The following is an 18,328-nucleotide window of genomic DNA, read 5'->3' on the forward strand; positions in this document are numbered from 1 at the left end:
GGGGTAAGCGGGGCCTCGGCGGTACCCCTGGGCCCGCCCCGTCGCCGGGGGGGGCTGGCGGGGCGGCCGAGGGGCGCGGGCAGCGGCCGGTGACGGGTGGACCCCAGCGGTTCTGCCCCGTCCCCCTTCAGGGCAGGCTCCGGAAGGGGAGGGAGCGCCCCTAAAGGTCCCGGTTGTCCCCTTATCCCGATGTCCGCCGTGTTGCTCGGCCCCATATCGCGATAGAGGGGCTGCGCTTGTGTTGTAACTCTCAGCACCGTCGCCGCGGAGAGTTCCCGGGGCCGCCGCCTCAGCCGGTGTCCGCTCCCGGGGCACCGCTGTGTGTGTGTGGTGGGGGGTGGGGATGGGGGGGTGGTGTGTGTCCGCCCGCCTGCTCCCTCCCGGGCACGGTGCCCCTCCAGGTACCCCCTGTCAGGGTCTCCAGGGGTCCTTCAGGCACCGGGAGTTGTGCCGCTATAGGCGGTCACAGCAGAACGGGAGACGTGTACCTCGTGTTTTGTGTGCTCCGTGACGTTTCTTGGTAGCGAAAAGACTGTAAAATAGCGCATTTTCCATTCTGCCCTCGGGAGCCGGAGGGTTTCGATAGTGCCCGGTGGTAGCTCCTGCAGCCTGAGGGCTCTGCTCGGGCTCGCTCTGCCTCCCCATCACTGTTGCCAGTTTGTTTTCATACTTCTGAAGGATAATATTTAGCAAGAGTGGGAAATATTTTGGTTTAAAAGAGAATTTGTATCTTACCTTAATCGACATCAGGTTTTTGTCTTGTACGCTTTCATGCCAAGCACTGTTTATCTTTTTTTTTTTTTTTTTTATCTTTTGTGCTGAGTGTAGTGAGTTCATGAGGCCGTAATCTGATTTCTCTCATTGTTATCCCTCGGTACACGCATGCTGGACTGCAGTTATGATCATTTGAGGTATTTGTAAAAGTAAGTAGATTGTTAATATTCCCTGCATTGAGCATTTTTTGAGAGCAGGGATGTGAAAAGAAGCTCCTGGGTGGTTGGGTCCGGTTTCCTAACACAGGCAGCTGGGTTGTGTAATCCCCCATTTTGTCAATTCCCAAGTGAAAATCGTTGAAGTTGCTCCAGTTGGGGTGAATTAAAAGCCTTATTGCTCCTCGGATGGCCAGGAGCTCGAGCAGGCCTCATTCTGGTCTCTCCCTGGGCTGTTTTCTTTTTTGACGTTGCTGTTGCATCAGGAGAAGCCCACGGACGGCCCTGGGGATGTTGGACCCTGCTCATCACTCTCACCTGGCTGAAGCAACCATCAGTTCCTTCTCTTCCAGTCCTGTGCTGATGTTTTACTGGTGCAGCATCTACTGCTCAGTATTTTGTGGTAAATTCAGTAGAAAAGTATTTATAGCAAATTAATACTAAACTAGATGGCTCTAGTGCTTCCTGTGATTTTTATCTGGTGAATAGGAAGATCCCCAGGATGTTTTTGACATCCAGAAGATATTAAATGTAAGAAATTCCATTTGGTGGCTGATGAACTGTTATCAAAGTGGATGGTTAAAGATGATAATGGTATTTCTTCAAAGTGTGTTCTTTAGAGCTGAAAGTCTATTGCACCTTACAGTAATTGTGCACTTTGGCAAGTGCAATTTCATTTGCAGTAGACCCTGGAGACAGGTGATATAAATCATGATGTGTAGTATAATATAAAATTAGGTGTACATAGAAAACAGGTCTGGCCTTCTGTACAACATTTTTTTTTTTATGCTGTGGATAGATTTCTAGCTGTGGGAAACATTTAAAGCAAAGAGCTCTGTTCTAAAAATATGTATAATACCCAATTGTGGGAAGGGTACAGATGCCAAAATAATTGTATAAGCTTTGAAATATAGCAAAACATACCAATATTTTTTAAAATGCAGACCTTTTAACTAACATCTAATCGTCTTTCTGAAGCTTATAAGGTAGTTGAGTTTTTCTTTTTGAAATATCACTTTGGCCATTAGACAAGTTTTATTTATGTCTGAGAGTGAAATAGGGAGAAAATATTAAATATGTGTAACTAATCTTAACATCCCTTCCAGAAAGAGATGACTATACCAAGCTAGTAGCTACTTAGATTATTAAATTGTGCTAGTTTTAGCATGACTTATGTCATATCCAATCCAGCTGCCAATTTTATTTACGGTAGTAACTGAATGAATTACTATAAATTGATTTTTAGGTAGGTATAATTTGTGGTAATAAAAGTATCTTTTTGACCACTGGAAGAAGACACGTTCAAACCAGTAATACTGGTACTGATATGCAATATATTCTTAAGCTGTAAAGTCAGGTCTCAGTATGGGTTGTGCATATTCTTGAGTAGTCTTTTTTTTTAAGCTCCATATTCTGTTGATATTCTTGTTTAAAGTTCAATTTGTCCTTCTCATATTATAGTTCCCGAACAGCTGTCCTGCAAGCAACTGGAATTTCACTGGTGAGGGCAAACAAAACACTTAAAGAAATATCTGCCCACTGCAAAAAGCAGCATTTGAATTTTCACTTCTTGAAACTTTTGAAAAATGTTATATGCCTGGAGTCGTTATTTAACGGGTGGAGAAAAGTTGAGGCTTTTAGAAGAAGCATAAGGTATGCTCGACCTAGCCTTCCTCCCTTCTAATGGTGTTTTGCTAATTAGATTAAAGAAATTATTTCTGCACTTATTGCAGAAAACACTCGCTGTGCTTGAGTTCTGACTTTTACTTGGGATGTAGGAATGTAAGAGTAAGGATAGACGTAATGTATTTTTATTTTTTTTTAAATTGCCCCCATACCACCTCTCCTTTGCTCTGTGATCGGATGTATTTCTAAAATTGATGCTGTCATTCTATTCCCAGACTGGTAGGCTTGATGCAGCAATTATTTAATAAAATGTTATGACTGGAGTTACATAGGAGGTCAGAAAAATAATCTTTTTTTTTTTTTTTTTTTTGGGTAACTTTAAATTTTGTTAATTCATGACAAGTTTTAGAGGCTTTTGAACCTTCAGGGAGACTTGACCACAAATATGTTTTAGTGTGAGAGTGTAACTTAGCAGCATTAAAAATGGACAGAATTAAGGAGTCCCTAACAGATCTTGTGGAATTTTATATTAATGAACTAGAGACCTGTTTTGTTGCATGTGTGTAAATTAGACAAAGAAGTACTTAAATGCCTTAAATGCTTATTTACCTATAGAAGTTACATGGAAGCTCTCTGAAGTGACATCAACTTCTTAACAGAAAGGTGTTAGTGGGAGTCATGTCCTGTCAGCAAAAGCTCCTTCAAGAGGCTGAATACATACCACTGTCTTGCCTCTGACAAAACATTGTGACCGAGGGGAGAGAGAGGGCAAATAAGCTTAAAATAAATTAGTCGTGTCGCTTAATGGGTGTCTTACCCCACTTAATGGGTATGTGCTAGTGTAAGGGCCAATACAAGGTGAATGGAAATATGGCAGTTCTGTGTTGTAGGTCTTCAAGACAAGATCATAAATCTGTGTTTATTGGTGTCCAGTGCCATAAGGTAACATTTTCATATTTTTGTTAGAGCATTGTGTATTGTATGTTTTTGTTCTGAGGCAAAAGGTTGGAACAGTACGAAGGAATGGCATTTTTATGTCAAGCTTTTTTGGATCCTGTATAACTTTAGAGAAAGGCAATTTGAGCAAGACTTTTTTTCCCCGTGTGAGTCAGTAGTTCCAGTTCAGGACAAGGCTGTGAAGGTGACTAGTGAAGGTGAGTAGTTGTTCATCTGAAATAAGCTGTTTTGAGATTAGTAAACAGTCATCACGTTAGTGATCAAAATTAGCAGATTTGATCACCACAACAGTAACCTGTTGGTTAGTGATTATATGTTATTATAAAGAATGAAAGAAAGTGTGTGTTAGGTTCCTGAGATGGCACTGAGCAGATACATAAGCCGATACATCTCAGTCTCGTTTATAGGATTTAGGTTTTCATTTTTCTCTCTCCTCCTTTTCAGAACAGTTTATTAAAAATCAGCAAACTGTGGGATTACTGTAGGGTGAACTGGGAAAGACAGAGGTGATTTATAGCATCTCTTCTTGAGCAGTTTGGTCAACAACCACAACGTCTGGGCTTGTTCACATCTGATTTCTTCTGCTTGAAATACGTTACCTAACCAAGAAGGTCTTGGAAAAATCCTTTCCTCAGTTGTGGGCGGAACAACTGTCCTGTAGGTGGGACGCGAATTAAGCAGATTGCGCTCTTCAGAAGTAGGCTTTTGTTGACGACTGACTTCCACATAAAATGCACATGGAAAGGATCTGGAACAGAAAACACAGTATAGTCACTATTTTTTTCAGCTGCTCTATGCCTTCCCTGCGAGGGGCCTTCTTTGCCTGCAGTAAAGCTATCAAGATTAATCACTTCTGCTACGTGCGAGACTCTTTAGGCTTCAGTGGCACCCATAAAGGACCACACTAATGTCACTGCAGTGCTACTTTGTTCAGGCTCTTGCTACAGAAGAGGGAGGCACTAGGACAGGTTACTGGCCAGGAGGACCAAAAAAGATGCTCTGTTTGTTCATCCAGCAGAGTAAACAGCGGACAAGTCGGTTGAAATTATCTTGAGAGCTACCTGAAGACTTCAAGATGTGGTTTTCTTTATTTTTCTTGTACTTAAGTGTTGTGTGGACCACTTCCTCATTGTGTTTTATTTCTCACTGCTGTCCAAAAGTACATCTGTCCTAAGGTACGAAGCTTTGAGGAAACGTACTTTGGTACTCGGTGAATGGTTAATGTGCTGTGCTGCTGCAAAAATCTATTAAAGGACTGTAGAAATAGCAGAGACGTTAATGACTCCAGACAGTAGCCTTCAAACTTGGTACAGTCTGAAAAATAGCAGGTAGAGGAGAAATAGAGAATTTGACCAATATCTAGAAAGCTGTAAAAGATGGTATTTGCCCCCAGGTTGCAAAGATAGACTCCTTTATGTTCAACCAGGTTCTCTAAAAGAGCTCATCTGTTGTACTTCCCACAAAAAGAGCTTGTTTGTCTCCTCCTACTTTGCACAAAACCATTTTTTTTATGGTGTGGGTTTTGGGTTGGGTGTTTTTTTGTACTTGTATGTGTCTGAACACTTTCAGTAGGTAAAGGGAACTGGAGAAAGGAGTGGTCACCAAATACGCAGTAGAAAAGGGGAGGAAAATTACAAATTGGTACAGTGAAAACTAAAATGAGTAGAAACAGTCTTTCCTGTGTAACTCATTAACTTAAAAACAGTAGGAAACATTTTTAATTTGTAGTCATGAAGAATGCTTTTATCCCATTCTGAAATCTCCCTTGCCGCTTGGTTATAAGTGCCTGGTGTATAAGAGGAGGCGAATTCTTAGTGGTGGTTTGATTGCATTTGAGGATTGCTAGGCATTAAGTTATAGCTGAAATATTTTGACTTGTTAATATGCTTTAAAAACAAAGATTATTTCAGTGCTTTTGTCTGGTTAAAAATGGCAAAAATTCCTAAATTCCAAGGATTGTAATGATTATCTTTTTCCTAAAGATCCCTTTTACAGGCACGAATACTTAGTGCTGTATATGTCTGCATCATTCGTTTCATTTAGCAAAACTTTACCAATTTAATTGGTAAAACCAAAATCCGTATGCTTTTGTACCTCATTTTGGAGTATGTGTGAAGTCTAAAGCTGCAAAGCCATCCTTATTAAGGGAGCTTTGCCACTTTGCTTTTCAGCTGTGTAAATGCATGCTTCGGAGAGCTAACGTAACTGTGACTTAAATTACAAGGTCTACTTACTATTTGTTGGCTTCTTTTCTGGAAGTGGGCAGAAGGCAACTGGAGGGTATGTAGATGAGAGCAGCTGTAGTTCAGCTGCTGAAATTAAAGCTTTTTGGGTTTTACAGCATCAGTGTTCATTTCTACAGTAAGATCTCTTAGTCCTTTTCTGGTACCTTTGGGTATGTGTGGTACCCAATTCACTTTCCGCTTGGAAAATGGTTTGGTATAGACACCATAGGTATTTATAGCAGCAATTAAAGTTAATCAATATGAAGATTCTGATTTTTAGATACACTGGGGAACCAGGTGACAGTGTTTCTTTAGGAGTATGATTTTATTTGGAACATTTCTTTCATGTCCCAAACTGCTACGTGGTTGTTTACTGATGGACAGAAATAACATCTCTTACGTCATGAAGATTTTGCAGTCTTTGGGATGTGATGAAACATGGTACAGGCTTAGCAAAGCTGAGGTGCAGAGGGATGAGGATTAAAGCAGTACATGCAAGCACTTGCTCGTATCAGCTGGGACCTATTTGATCTCCTGTCTTTGGTTTGACTACCTCCCTTTCAGTGGCATATTTTGAGATACCCCTTGAGAGATTTTGTGTGTTGCATGGAAAACAGGAACAATCTCTTATTTGGGAATAAGCTGGGACAGAGCATTGAGACTGTGACAGAAATAGGTTAGTGAGTTGCAAAAGCTGATTTGCTGAGAGCAGGAAGTTGAAGTTCTTAATAAAGATGGCAAAAGAAGCAGCGCTTTTGGTGTACCGCAGCTTTCCCTGCTCTAGTAAAGCAGGATGAAACACATTAAACAAGTATTTCCCATGAAAAAACTTAAGGGCTGTGCAGCTGCTTTAAACCACTAACTGGCGTGCTTTAGACTACGAACTCTGATGTTAATATACATCTACAAGGTGTAACTTAGGGTTTTGTAGAATATTCTTTATCTGTGGATGCAGTATCTGTTTGAAAGTTGTGTAGGTCAGTGTTCTGTATGATTCTTAGTCCACAAAGCATTTGATCCTTAGGTATAAATATTATTGTAATATGAGTGAGTAGACAGAACTCAAATATCGTGTGGATAGTAAAATTCAACTATTGGAGCTGAACAATACCTACAGTTAATATCATCTCTTGGACGGAGAATTTTATATATATTACAGTAGTCTCATAACTGTGTGGGAAGTTTTATGTTAGGATTTTGTGGGCTGTTTTAATGTCTCACAGGTAAAAGATGGTCTGAAACTCCGGTCCTTGGATGCAAATAGGAATCAGCCAAAAACCTCAGTCCAGCAGTTTTGCTAATACTTGAATAAGCAGCATTACATCTCATACGTTCTCATCTTTACAGTGATATTGGCTGCTTTGCTTGAAAGGAAAACAATGTCCATTTGTTTTAGTTCATAAAGCAGCAAACTATAAAGGTAACCAAAGTGCTGTTATATATGGAAATGAAGTTCTGTTAGGCTTTCAAATGTATAATGGCATCACTTAATTTATTTTCATATGGTTGTATTAAAGACCCAACCTCGAGACCAGATCTCAGATGGCATGGTAAAATTGTCTGCATGACCATCTCAAATTCTTACACCTTAAAGCACTTATTTAAAAAAAAGAAAAAGAGTATTATTCAGATTGTCTGCAGAGTCAGCCAGGCAATTGTGGCAAGGATAGTTTTGGAAGGGGGAGCTGGCTCTATTGGACAGATTAGCAAAATGTCAGCAGTGGCAATTAAGTTGTGAGACCAGCAGGAGGTTTAATATTTAATGGAACTATAATTACTTGTCTAGAATTCTTTAAATAGAAGGCTTAGAAAGCGTGACAAGTTTTTTCCAAGTTCTACAGTACACATACTGTACCTTGAGTTACACTTACGAGCTCAGATACATGTACTGCTGAATTGGTTTTAGCATGAAGAGGAGAAATTATATTATTGTAAACATTGTTAATAATTAATATTAAAATCTTTTAGAAGAGACAGTAAATCCGGGATTTATATCTACCTCTAGATAATTGAGATTGGAATGAAGAGTCGTGATGTGCAAAACAAACTCCCTTGTGTTTGCTCTGACGTGTCGGCTTCTGCATTGTGGAGCCAACTTCTGGGACTAAACAGATGTTGGGTTTAATAGAACATGGCACTTGTAGAGCAGGCTGTGATACTTTGGGGGTGTTTCCAGCTTATTTAGAAAGAAACGGTTATTGTTGATAGTGGTAATAATACTGTATTAAACTAAATGACTTGCTAATAAATTGTATCTGTATTTTTGGAGGAAATAATTAGATTAATTGCTTTTCAAGGGAAGACTAACTTTTTTTTAATGAACGATGCATTTATTTAGTGTACTCGGGGGAAAAAAAATTAGATTACACTGGTAATTTGCTGCTGGGCTGGGGCTGACTTTTCTGGACTGAAGGGGGATTTCCTATTACATGGTATTTCTTGTGGCTATCCCACTTCAGCATGTGAGCAAGGAGAATCTGTTTAACCTTGTGTTCAGAAGTGACTTTGAGATCTCCTGGAGCATCCTTTCTGTGCAGTGGGGGCTGTTATGAAAGCCAAGTTTAGGGAAAATCATAGGTGAGGATTTAAAATTTTAAAAAAACTGTGTTGTGTTCCAAATACTGACCAACCATTTGTCATCTGAAGATTTGAACCTGTGCTGCCTTAACTAGCATACGGTATTAGAGGCACAGCAGTAGTGCCTTTTAATCAAAAGCAATTTGCAAATTTTAGTGGCTACAAGTTTTATTTGAGTGATTTATTTGCTAAAGGCAGCTGTTTCTAAAAGAAAACATGTCTGCTATTTAATAGCATGTCTGAAAATGATTTAGGGTGGTGAATGGTGAAATAGGTCTTGGAAACGTGTTGGAGATCATGGATAGCATGTAACCATCTAAGTTAAAGCATTTGGGTTAATCTGTTATCATTGTTAAAATGCTGGGAAATGAAATCCTGCTTTTTTTTATTTTTAGTTATTTTTAGACATTCTTCCTGAAGGATATTCATGAACTCTGAAGGAAAGACTTGTTTTCTCTGTTACCTGATGGCTGGAGTTCCTCAGAAATGTCTTTCTTACGTATTTAAAGCTGGGCCTATGGCTGTATAGGTTGTAGGAGCTGCAGGTACTCAGGCTGCATCACAAAATCATCGCGGAGCACTTCAGCAAGTTTTGAGATAACATAAATTCCTGATGGAAGGAGTTAGCTTTGTTACACCCATGTTGTTTCTACATATGATCATCTACAGTAAGTATCAGCAGAACCTGCTGAGATTTTTACCTCAGAGGGGTATAGTGAATGTAATCTTCTTAGGAGAGGGGAAAAAACCTCCTGGAGAAAAATACGCACGTTTATTTGATTGCTTTAAGATTTGTTGACTCACAAATGAGTAGAAGGAAAAGCTCTTAAAGTCCACGTATCTACTACCAACTTCTACAAACATTTAGCTAGCATTTGAATTCTTTTGACAGACCTCAATGGCTTGATGTTTATTTCATTTAGCAGGAAAAAAGGAAGTCAGTTAGTGCCTTATTTTTTCGGTTACTCTGAGGAAAAAAATGCAACCTCTGCAGTTTGTAAGGAGCCATCCAGGCATTTGGGCACAGGGAGAGCTCACAAGGGATTCCAGCCAGCAAGTTGCCCTGTTGCTCAAGAGGGTATGGCTTTGGCCACAGAAATGGGCACGTTCTTGGGCAATGTGAATTTGACAGTGGCTCTGAAAATGGACAATAAATCACAGAATCATAGAATCATTAAGGTTGGGAAAGACCTTTTAAGATCATCAAGTCCAACCATCAACCCAACAGCACCATGCCCACTAAACCATGTCCCAAAGTGCCACGTCTACAGGTTTTTTGAATACTTTCAGTGATGGTGACTCCACCACCTCCCTGGGCAGCCTGTTCCAATGCTCGGGCACTCTTTCAGTAAAGAGATTTTTCCTAATATCCAATCTAAACTTCCGCTGGCAAAGCTTGAGGCCATTTCCTCTCGTCCTATACCTATATTCTTCTAAAACTTGTTTTTAAAGCACTGTTTATTTTGAGGGATTTATTTTAATTTATTTAATTTAATCTACTGGGATACTGCAGGAAATCTGGAAAGTATGCAGACTCTTTTCAAGAACTAGCTTGCAAGCTGTTCCCATTGGTCTCATATTTCTGGGGAAATGGCTTAAATGGGGGGCTTTGGGAGCTGCAGCATGATGTGAGAGTAGCTTGTACAGAACAAAGAGGAGTGACTTGCTGTAGTAGGATGGGCTGAGGATTTAAGGCATGGGCAGAGTGCTGGCACGAGGAACTCGAGTTAAGGTGCAGGAATTTGAAGGCAGGGCTCCAGCTACCTCTTGTTTATCTTCTCCCTTGGGTGTTCGTCTTGGAGCAAGTGAGCTGTTCCTTACGTGAGCTGGAAAGCACGAGCAGAGGATGGGAACTTGAGGCAGACACGGACTTGAACTGTCTGTACTCCAAGAAATAAAGGTTTAAATGTATGACTTTTAAGTCATTTAAAGGTGCAGGGAAGGGGCTTGAGCCAAAATATGGGTCCAGGGCCAAGAGCATTGTTGTTGGCTCCTGCAGTAGTTGGGCATGTGCAAGCCAGGGGCTGCTTGTCCATGTACAAGCTGAGCCTTGATTCTTCTACTTTGAAGTGATGATCCAGTAGTCTCATATATTATGCAAACTTGTTTCTCTCTTACTTTATTCTCTAGCTTTGGTATTTATTGGCTTTATTTCAAAGGTAGTGTACACCGAGTCTTGGGCATTTTTCTTCGTAGCAGCAAAATTTGTATTCAAGTAAGGTGCGTTCATTCTGTTCTGTCAGTAAACATTCATCAAAAGTTCTGGAAATCTTCTTAAGCTAATTACATTTTATAATCCTTTAATGCTTCTCCACAGAATTCCCAGGCACAAACTCCCATTTTCACTCCTAGGCCATTTCTGTATTTCTCTTCCTGCAGGTAGTCCCCATGACAAAAATAGTTTCTGCAAATGCTATAGACAGCGTCTTCAGACCTTTTTGCTAAATGAGACATATATGAGGTGATAAGGTTATTGTATCTCTCTCTCTCCTTTGGTTAGATATAAAGGGAGGTGGTAGAAACCAAACTGCCTCATAAAAATACAGCTCCTTGCGTGCATGATGGCAGAGTTACAGCAGTTGAGTTGTTGTGAGAGCAGATATACTGATTCAGGATAAAGTTTCATCTCGTCATATTCTGGCTTCTAGAGTAGCGAATAGTGATAGTGGAGGATGGAGTGCTAGAATGGAGGGAAGGAGTGTGAAGCTGTGTTTTCCTAGCCTATGGTGTCCCCTATAATCAGAATTTAGAAAATAATAAAAAGTTTCCTCATTTTTGTGGGATCTCACTTTTTAAAAACCTTTTTATTACTTAATAGTATCCTATATTCAACTCTCCATCTGTGCTGGCATTTTGTTGTTTCCGAAATATTTGGGTGCTGTGCATTTGCTCTAAATCATGAATACAAGTTCTTCACATAGCATCCATGATGGCTGCAAGCAGTGCAGCTTTTTGTTGCAGCTCTTCATTTCTCTTTTGTAAGTTTTCCTCATTTTTATACTGTTGTTTATTAAAATTAACTGCTACTAGAATGGTCTTTTCTGGAAGTAACTGCTTCTGCAATGATCATGAGCAAGAGAATTGTTTCTGGAGTGATTCTTGAAACAGATCCGATATCTTTGTTGAGACCAAGGGATGAGTTGCTGTTGGGTGGTAGCTTACATCTTCTAATATAGCTGTCCCTGTTATGTTTTATGCCAGCTCAGGAGTGTGTATTTAGGTTACACAGTAATACGTTGCACAGCACTTTTATTGTGATGGGGGTGCTTTTTTTTAAATACAAACTTTTACAGCTATTGGTCACAGTTATTCCTTCTCAAAAGATGGAAGATTATTGAGGCTGATGTCCTGGAAAGATGCAAGATGCTTAGGAGCATCCCTGGCACATAATTAATAGCATCATGGTGGGTTTTCCTTTTAATTAAATTGTTTATAAAGCGGAGAAGCGCTGATAAACAGCATGGAGAATTGAAATCTTCTCATTCTCCGCGCAGATCAAGTACAACAGACCTAGTAATGAAAAGGTTTTGGAGTGTGTCTTGACCAACCTCTGTGACATTGCTTCAAAAAGCAGATTATTTTGTAAAGATCAGGAGGTTCATGGATGGTTGGTAGTGCCTTCCCTCACTTGATGCAGGTTATCTGTGCAGCAGTGATAATGTGCTTACTCTGTCAAGGTAGGGGGACTTTCAAAGTGTGGATCGTTGATGGCACGCAGGAATTAGCTGCGTGATGGACTCCCTTTCTTGACAATAAGACTCACTGGCGTAGCTGTCTGGGCATATTCAATTGGAAGACCTATTTTTGAGTAGCTTGTCAACTCACCACCCCTGTTTAAATTGTGAATTCCCTGCAGTTTTCCCCACTGGTAGCAGCCTTGATATTGATAGAGCTGTGACACTGTTCTTGCTGAGTGTAATGTATGAAAATCCAAGTGAGACGATGACTGTATATAGCACAGTAACTTTTAACTTCTCTGGATGAGGATGTTATTGTCCTAATTTTGTTGAAAGACAATCTTCTTAATATCTTCCTATGTGCCTGTTTTCTGCATTTCAATAATTGTTCAAGGTAGTGAACTAAAGCTTTACTGGTAGCTAATTTAGGATCTGTATATTCAGGGAACTTTTGGAGAGAGTCCAACAGAGGGCTACAAGGATGATTAAGGGACTGGAACATCTCTCGTATGAGGAAAGGCTGAGAGACCTGGGGCTGCTTAGTCTGGAGAAGAGAAGGCTGAGAGGGGACCGTATCAATGTCTATAAATATCTGAAGGATGGCTCTCAGGAGGATGGAGCCAGTCTCTTTTCAGTGGTGCCCAGTGGTAGGACGAGGGGCAACGGGCACAAACTGCAGCACAGGGAGTTCCACCTCAACATGAGGAAAAACTTCTTCACTGTGAGGGTGACGGAGCACCGGAACAGGCTGCCCAGCGAGGTTGTGGAGTCTCCTTCTCTGGAGACCTTCAAAACCCGACTGGACGTGTTCCTGTGCAGCCTGCCCTAGGTGATCCTGCCTTGGCAGGGGGGTTGGACCAGATGATCTTCAGAGGTCCCTTCCAACCCCTACCATTCTGTGTTATTCTTTATTTGTACAAAAGACTTTAAATGCTTTTCTTCTTGTTTGTTTTTATTTTTTCCCTTGAAGAAATGAAAATTTAGAAAGGGATTTGCCAAGTAAAGAAGATGGGAGCAAATAGCAGCAGCATCAGCGAGCTTCCAGAAAATGAGTACTTAAAAAAATTGTCCGGAGCAGAGCCCATCTCTGAGAATGACCCATTCTGGAATCAGCTGCTCTCTTTTAGCTTTACCACTCCAACAAACAGGTAAGATGGTGCTTGTTGAAGAACTAAACTTTGATCATATATTTGTAGAAGTGACAAGTCTGAAAGCAAATGAGTGGTTTTGTTAATTATTCCTGGTTTAGGTAACAGAGGAATAAATGCCTGTGTAAAATGGACTGTTGTTTCTAATTTCCGAAGCTCTTTCCACCATCTCTTCCATTCCTATGGATTCCTTTCTTCTTCATGATAGCTGTAATTGCTCTTCATTTTCCTGGTAGCTGGGAAAGATCAGAAATAGGGTCTGTGGTGCTGGGGGGGGACTTTTCTTCCTTCTGGTTGTTTTGGGGTGTGCTTTTTTTTTTTCCTTTGAGAAAGCTTCTGGTGTCTCTGGAGTTGCTTAAGATTCCAATGCATGATATTTCCTCTCGACTTACAGTGAATTGTATATCTTCCATGACTTAATTGTAGGGTAGCTGTTGAGTTTCTTAGTCTCTATGACTTTTTTTTCCCCCCTCTTTTACATTTTAAAAGGAGGCTTGGCATGTTGTCTCCATAAAAATGTTTTCTAAATATCTAAAAAATCAAGTTTTGCATGTCTTTTCACTCTAGCAAGTGGTGTAGATACAAACAGAATTAATATTTTTGGGAGGCTCCATAGCACATCTCCAGAAATACAGAACGTAAGTCCTTGTGGCTTCTGTTAACCCCAGTCCGTTGCAAAGTTCATTGGCCTGTGTATTGATTATCAGTCTTACAAGAACAATCTGGTATTACTTTAAACTGTTTTTACAGCTTACAGTGTGACATGATACTTTTCTGTCAGGGGAATGTCTTATTTACCCCCTTTATTCTTAGCAGTATTTCCTTGTGAAGAGCCTAGCTTTTTCATAAAGGGTCATAATAGACTACATCTAAATGCTTGTGTAACAGGTTTAAATAGGCCACAATGTGTTACTGCTAAAATTGGGAACACTTTTAATCTTTAATAAATTAAAAATATATTTGAGCACTATTCTGGCCAGTTTTATTGCTGTCTTCCAATTTTTATTTTTTTGTTAAAACAGAACTCCTATCAAAGTGAATGGTAGTTAAAGGTGGTTTGTTGTTTTTTTTTTTAAGAAGGTGAAAAACTGGTGCAGATTTATGACTACCCTGAGGTCTCAAACCTTGAATATAAACTAGTGATTGAATTAAGAACGGAATACAACTTCTAGTGAGATAGTTTACGTGTTACATGGCTTACCGCTGAGCTGTGTCTTGTACAAAGTAGCTTCTGAGAGGCAGAGACACATTCATTTTCATGACAATTAGGAGCAGATCTGGTAGATTATCTGTCTCATACTAGGGTGCCTGTGAGTAAGTGAAAGTTTAGACAACTGAGAGGGGAAAATGGTTAAGGTGAACAACTGGGAGGCATTTACTAGGCATTATTTTTGTGAAGAGTGAGGAGGAGGAAGGATTTTGTCTTCTGCGTGGAGAGAATAGGCAGAGGGTAGTAAGAAGATACAGCACTGTGAAGGCTTGTGAAGCTGGTAGAGGATGGTACTCGGTTGGCAGTGGGTGAGGGAGCGGTCCTTTTTCTCTGATCCCTGAAGATGTAAGAATTGTTTACAGCCTACCCATGACTAATGAGGCGGACAGTATTCTAAGAAGTCATATAATACTGCATGCATTTTTTTTTAAGGGGAAAATAGTTGTATGTAAAAGCGCAGCAATTTCTTTCACTTGTTCTACTGCTCCTCCATCCCCTACCAAAGTAAAGGAGTTTTTCATAGCTGCTTTGCATCTTTTTTGTGCCTATTTCATAGAGTCAGATCCAGCACGGAGTAAGTTTGCTTTAAAAAAAAAAAAAAAAGGAAAAAACAAACCAAACCAAAAGAACAACCAAACAAAAAACCCCTGAAGAAACATAATGGGAAAAAACAAGAAAACAAAAAACCTGATCCAAAAGCATGTTGAAAGTTTAATTAGCTGAACACCAGATGGTGCTCTTGCCTGGCAGCTAGAAGAGAAGTATTTTTTAGAGGCGTCTTTTGTGCCGCTTAATAATTGGAAGGAAACAGAAATTTCCCATTAAGTTGCATCTACCTGAGAGAACCATTTGACAAATGATGTCAGACGATGTTGGCTGCACAGCACCCTCAGCCATTGTCTAAATCAGATAACCTTGCCTGCAGGAACAGAACAATAGAGGTCAATGTTCATTTCTGAGATTGAAAGCTTGCAAAATATCAGGTTAACTCTGTTTTGTTCTAATGAGACTTGAGTGTAGGTCATACTTTTGACAGGAGCAAGATGCTGGTTTTTTGACTGTTATGGAAAGGAGCCAGTTTTCACCTGTCAAATAGGACACAATTTGAAGTTTTCTTCTCTCTTCAAATTATATTTTTTCCAATTGTATGTTGCAAAATTAACATGTTTATAGTAGGTGATTGCTTACCGGTGTTTTTGGGAGCCATGTAAGTGCTGTGTGTTGTTTTCATGGAGGTAATTGGTGATACTCTAGAGTAAAAGATCTATCCTTCTTGAATTTTTGCAAAGATGGGACTGATACGATCCCCAGGGAGAAGAGGGTCATATTCTCTGGATGCTGCGTTGGACATATTTTTGTCCTATATATAGCAGTACTATAGGGAAAGAGAAGGAGAAAAACATGAAAAGAGAAGGTGGCAGGAGAATGCACGGTCGTAGGAAAAGCAGCCAACAACCAGGGAGGTGGTGGGGCTGGGGTAGCTTGCCTCCTTTCAGCTACAGATGCCTGATGGATTCACCTTGTCATGAAACCTTGCCCGTAGGAAGGAACCAGTATCTCCAAGGAAGACAAAGGGTATTTTTGGTACGTTTAAGGGAAATTTGAATCAGTGTGTATAAGTATAGTTTGTGGGTTTTTTTCCACGTATGCTTTCTCTCTGGTGAGGAATGTGTGAATAGTGCTTTGCTTTACAGAAGCTGTTCCAAATTAGTCCAGGTACTGCTGACTACAGCTCCCAAAGGAAGATCTTTCAGTCTGCTAAAGCGAGTTGGATCTTCTGAGGAACGATAGTCTTTTAATCCCCAAAATCAGAAGCCCAGGTCCTTGGCTTGAGAGTTGGTCAATTACTGGCTTTCTAATCTGAGAAAGATGAAGGCGTGATACCATATCTGGTCTTTTAACAGCACTGTTTTATTGCTGTCCTGTTTGTCTTAATTTTCTTATGCTTTGCTTTTCTCAGCGCTTTGTACTCTTTTCTTTCTTTGTCATGGTTTTGCTTTTCTTCCTTTCCCCTTTCAGTTTGGTTGATCTCTTCCTCCATTCATCTGTTTCACATCTTCCCGGTTTGCTCTTTTGCTTTCTTTCTCCACCCTTACCCAATTGTGTATGTTAATCTCTCTTTCTGTCGTTCTGTGTGTAGTTCTTTAGCATTGCTCATTTACTCAGCCATGCCTTCTTTACTGGGTTTATTTTTTCAGTCCAGTTAACTTTTTCATCTGTTTCTGTGAAGAGCACAAGGTAATTTGCGGGGAGGGCGGGGAATAAAGTTTGCGCAATACCAATGCTACTGACTGCAAAGTTGCTGTGTCTCTGTCAGCAGTACTGATGCAAGATCCTCTTGCCCTTTCACTATCCCTTCCAGCGTGTATTTGAGTCTGCTGTGGGTTTAATCAGGAACTAATCTGTCTGAAAAACAGCACAGCAAAAGAAGTGTTTATTTTTTCAGCCAAGTTAATTCCCTGGAGTGATTCGTAGCATGGCACCACAAAACAATTCTGGCACAAGGAGGGATTGATTTTGGGGGCACAGCAGACTGTTGCACTAAAAGGTGAGATTGCTTAAACCTGCTGTGCCATCCAAAAAATGAACATGAAAGCATGTGGTCAAAGCAGAGCTGGCTGCTGGGGGTGTAATATTCTGCTTTTCTGGGCTGTTTGTTCTTCCTCTCATAATGTTGATTTTCTTAATAGTTAAGCAAGCATTAAGGGGGAATATTAAGTGGGAGTAATTCTGGTCTGTGCATTTACAAACCCTAATTAAAAATCAGCCTTTCATAATCCAAAGTGAGCTGACAGTGAATCCCAGCTCACTGCCCGTGACCTCCCTGGCATGAGCCATAGTAACAGCCAGAGCAAGTCTCGAGTATTTGGCGGGTAAAGCCACTGAGGCCTTACACAATTTAGGAGTGGTAGGCGATAAGTAATATATGCACAAGTGATAGTAAAAGGAAAAGCTACCAGCAATTTAGTTTTAGGTTGCCTTCATGCTTTTCACTGTAAAAGGTGTATTATGATCTCTTCCGTAAAGCAGGTCATGGATGCTAAGCAGGTAAAAATCCCCTGGTGCTACAGATGTGTCTGCTGAGAAGTTTCTGGTTTCAGCCATTGGGAAGTACTTGGTGGTCTAAATTCATGCTCCTGCGTGTTTGCTTGCTTTCTTCACAGATCTTTATTTGTTGTACAGAATGGACTCATAGGAGCTGAATTAAAATCGTATAAAACCTCTTAAATCTGCCACTTCCTACATTTCAAGTGTCTGACTTACCAATCTGAATAATGTTTGGACATTGGGAAAATAAAATACAGCTTTTCTGGATGACTTTTTTTAGGTTTACTTTGGAGTCTTAGGTTCTCCGTTTAGGCAGACCTTTATGTTTGTCTGGCTCTCCTACAAGTTGCTCCTTAGCGGTGGTATTAGTTACAATTCTTTCCTGATGGAAAACTTAAAACAGGGTTAACTAACAGAACTTGCTGAAAATCATGTGCTTAATATTTACTGTTCCGCTTTGTTCCTTCCCTGGAGTTTTTAACAAGTTGCTGGTTCAAGAATAGTGTGCATGAGCCTTTAATGGAAAGACATAAAAATGAGCAACTTCTATGTTGCCTTAATATGGTACATTTTTAAATTGGTACAATAAATTATATGCAGCTTTTTATTCTTTGACGTCTTTCCGCCAACTAGTCCATTAAAGTCAGCATTCCCACAGCATGAATTTAGTGAATGGGCTGATTCTTCTGTTTTATATTCAGTGGCAAAGAAAAAAGCTTTACTTAGGAAAAAACTGTGAGGAAAGCTGCTCCCTTTTTTCCCCCCTCTCTTTTTTTGGAGGTTTGGGTCTCACTCTTATAATAAGGGTAGATGCCATGGTATGGGTATATTTATAATTACAGTTTGTATGCAGAACACTCTCTTGCCATGTTGTGATATTTTAACAGTAGTCACTGCCACTTTGAAACCTCTTACATTGCGATGTCTTTAA

The 18,328-nt window shown here is 40.2% G+C and overlaps 1 protein-coding gene across 2 annotated transcripts in view; it reads left to right on the plus strand.

Moving 5' to 3' along the window:
- Nucleotides 1-12,952: 12,952 nt before the first annotated feature.
- The window catches only part of LOC309415175 (dymeclin), a gene marked incomplete at its 3' end in the record, with an annotated part of 207,387 nt that continues 202,011 nt past the window's right edge, over nt 12,953-18,328 (plus strand). For both annotated transcript variants that reach the window (XM_082012615.1, XM_082012616.1), the window contains exon 1: nt 12,953-13,139. In XM_082012615.1, the coding sequence (XP_081868741.1) occupies nt 13,000-13,139 (140 nt within the window). In that variant the 5' untranslated portion in view covers nt 12,953-12,999. The remainder of the gene's footprint in view (nt 13,140-18,328) is intronic.

This window comes from Phaethon aethereus, assembly GCF_964289735.1.
Source record: "Phaethon aethereus genome assembly, chromosome: W".
NCBI classification, from domain to species: domain Eukaryota; kingdom Metazoa; phylum Chordata; class Aves; order Phaethontiformes; family Phaethontidae; genus Phaethon; species Phaethon aethereus.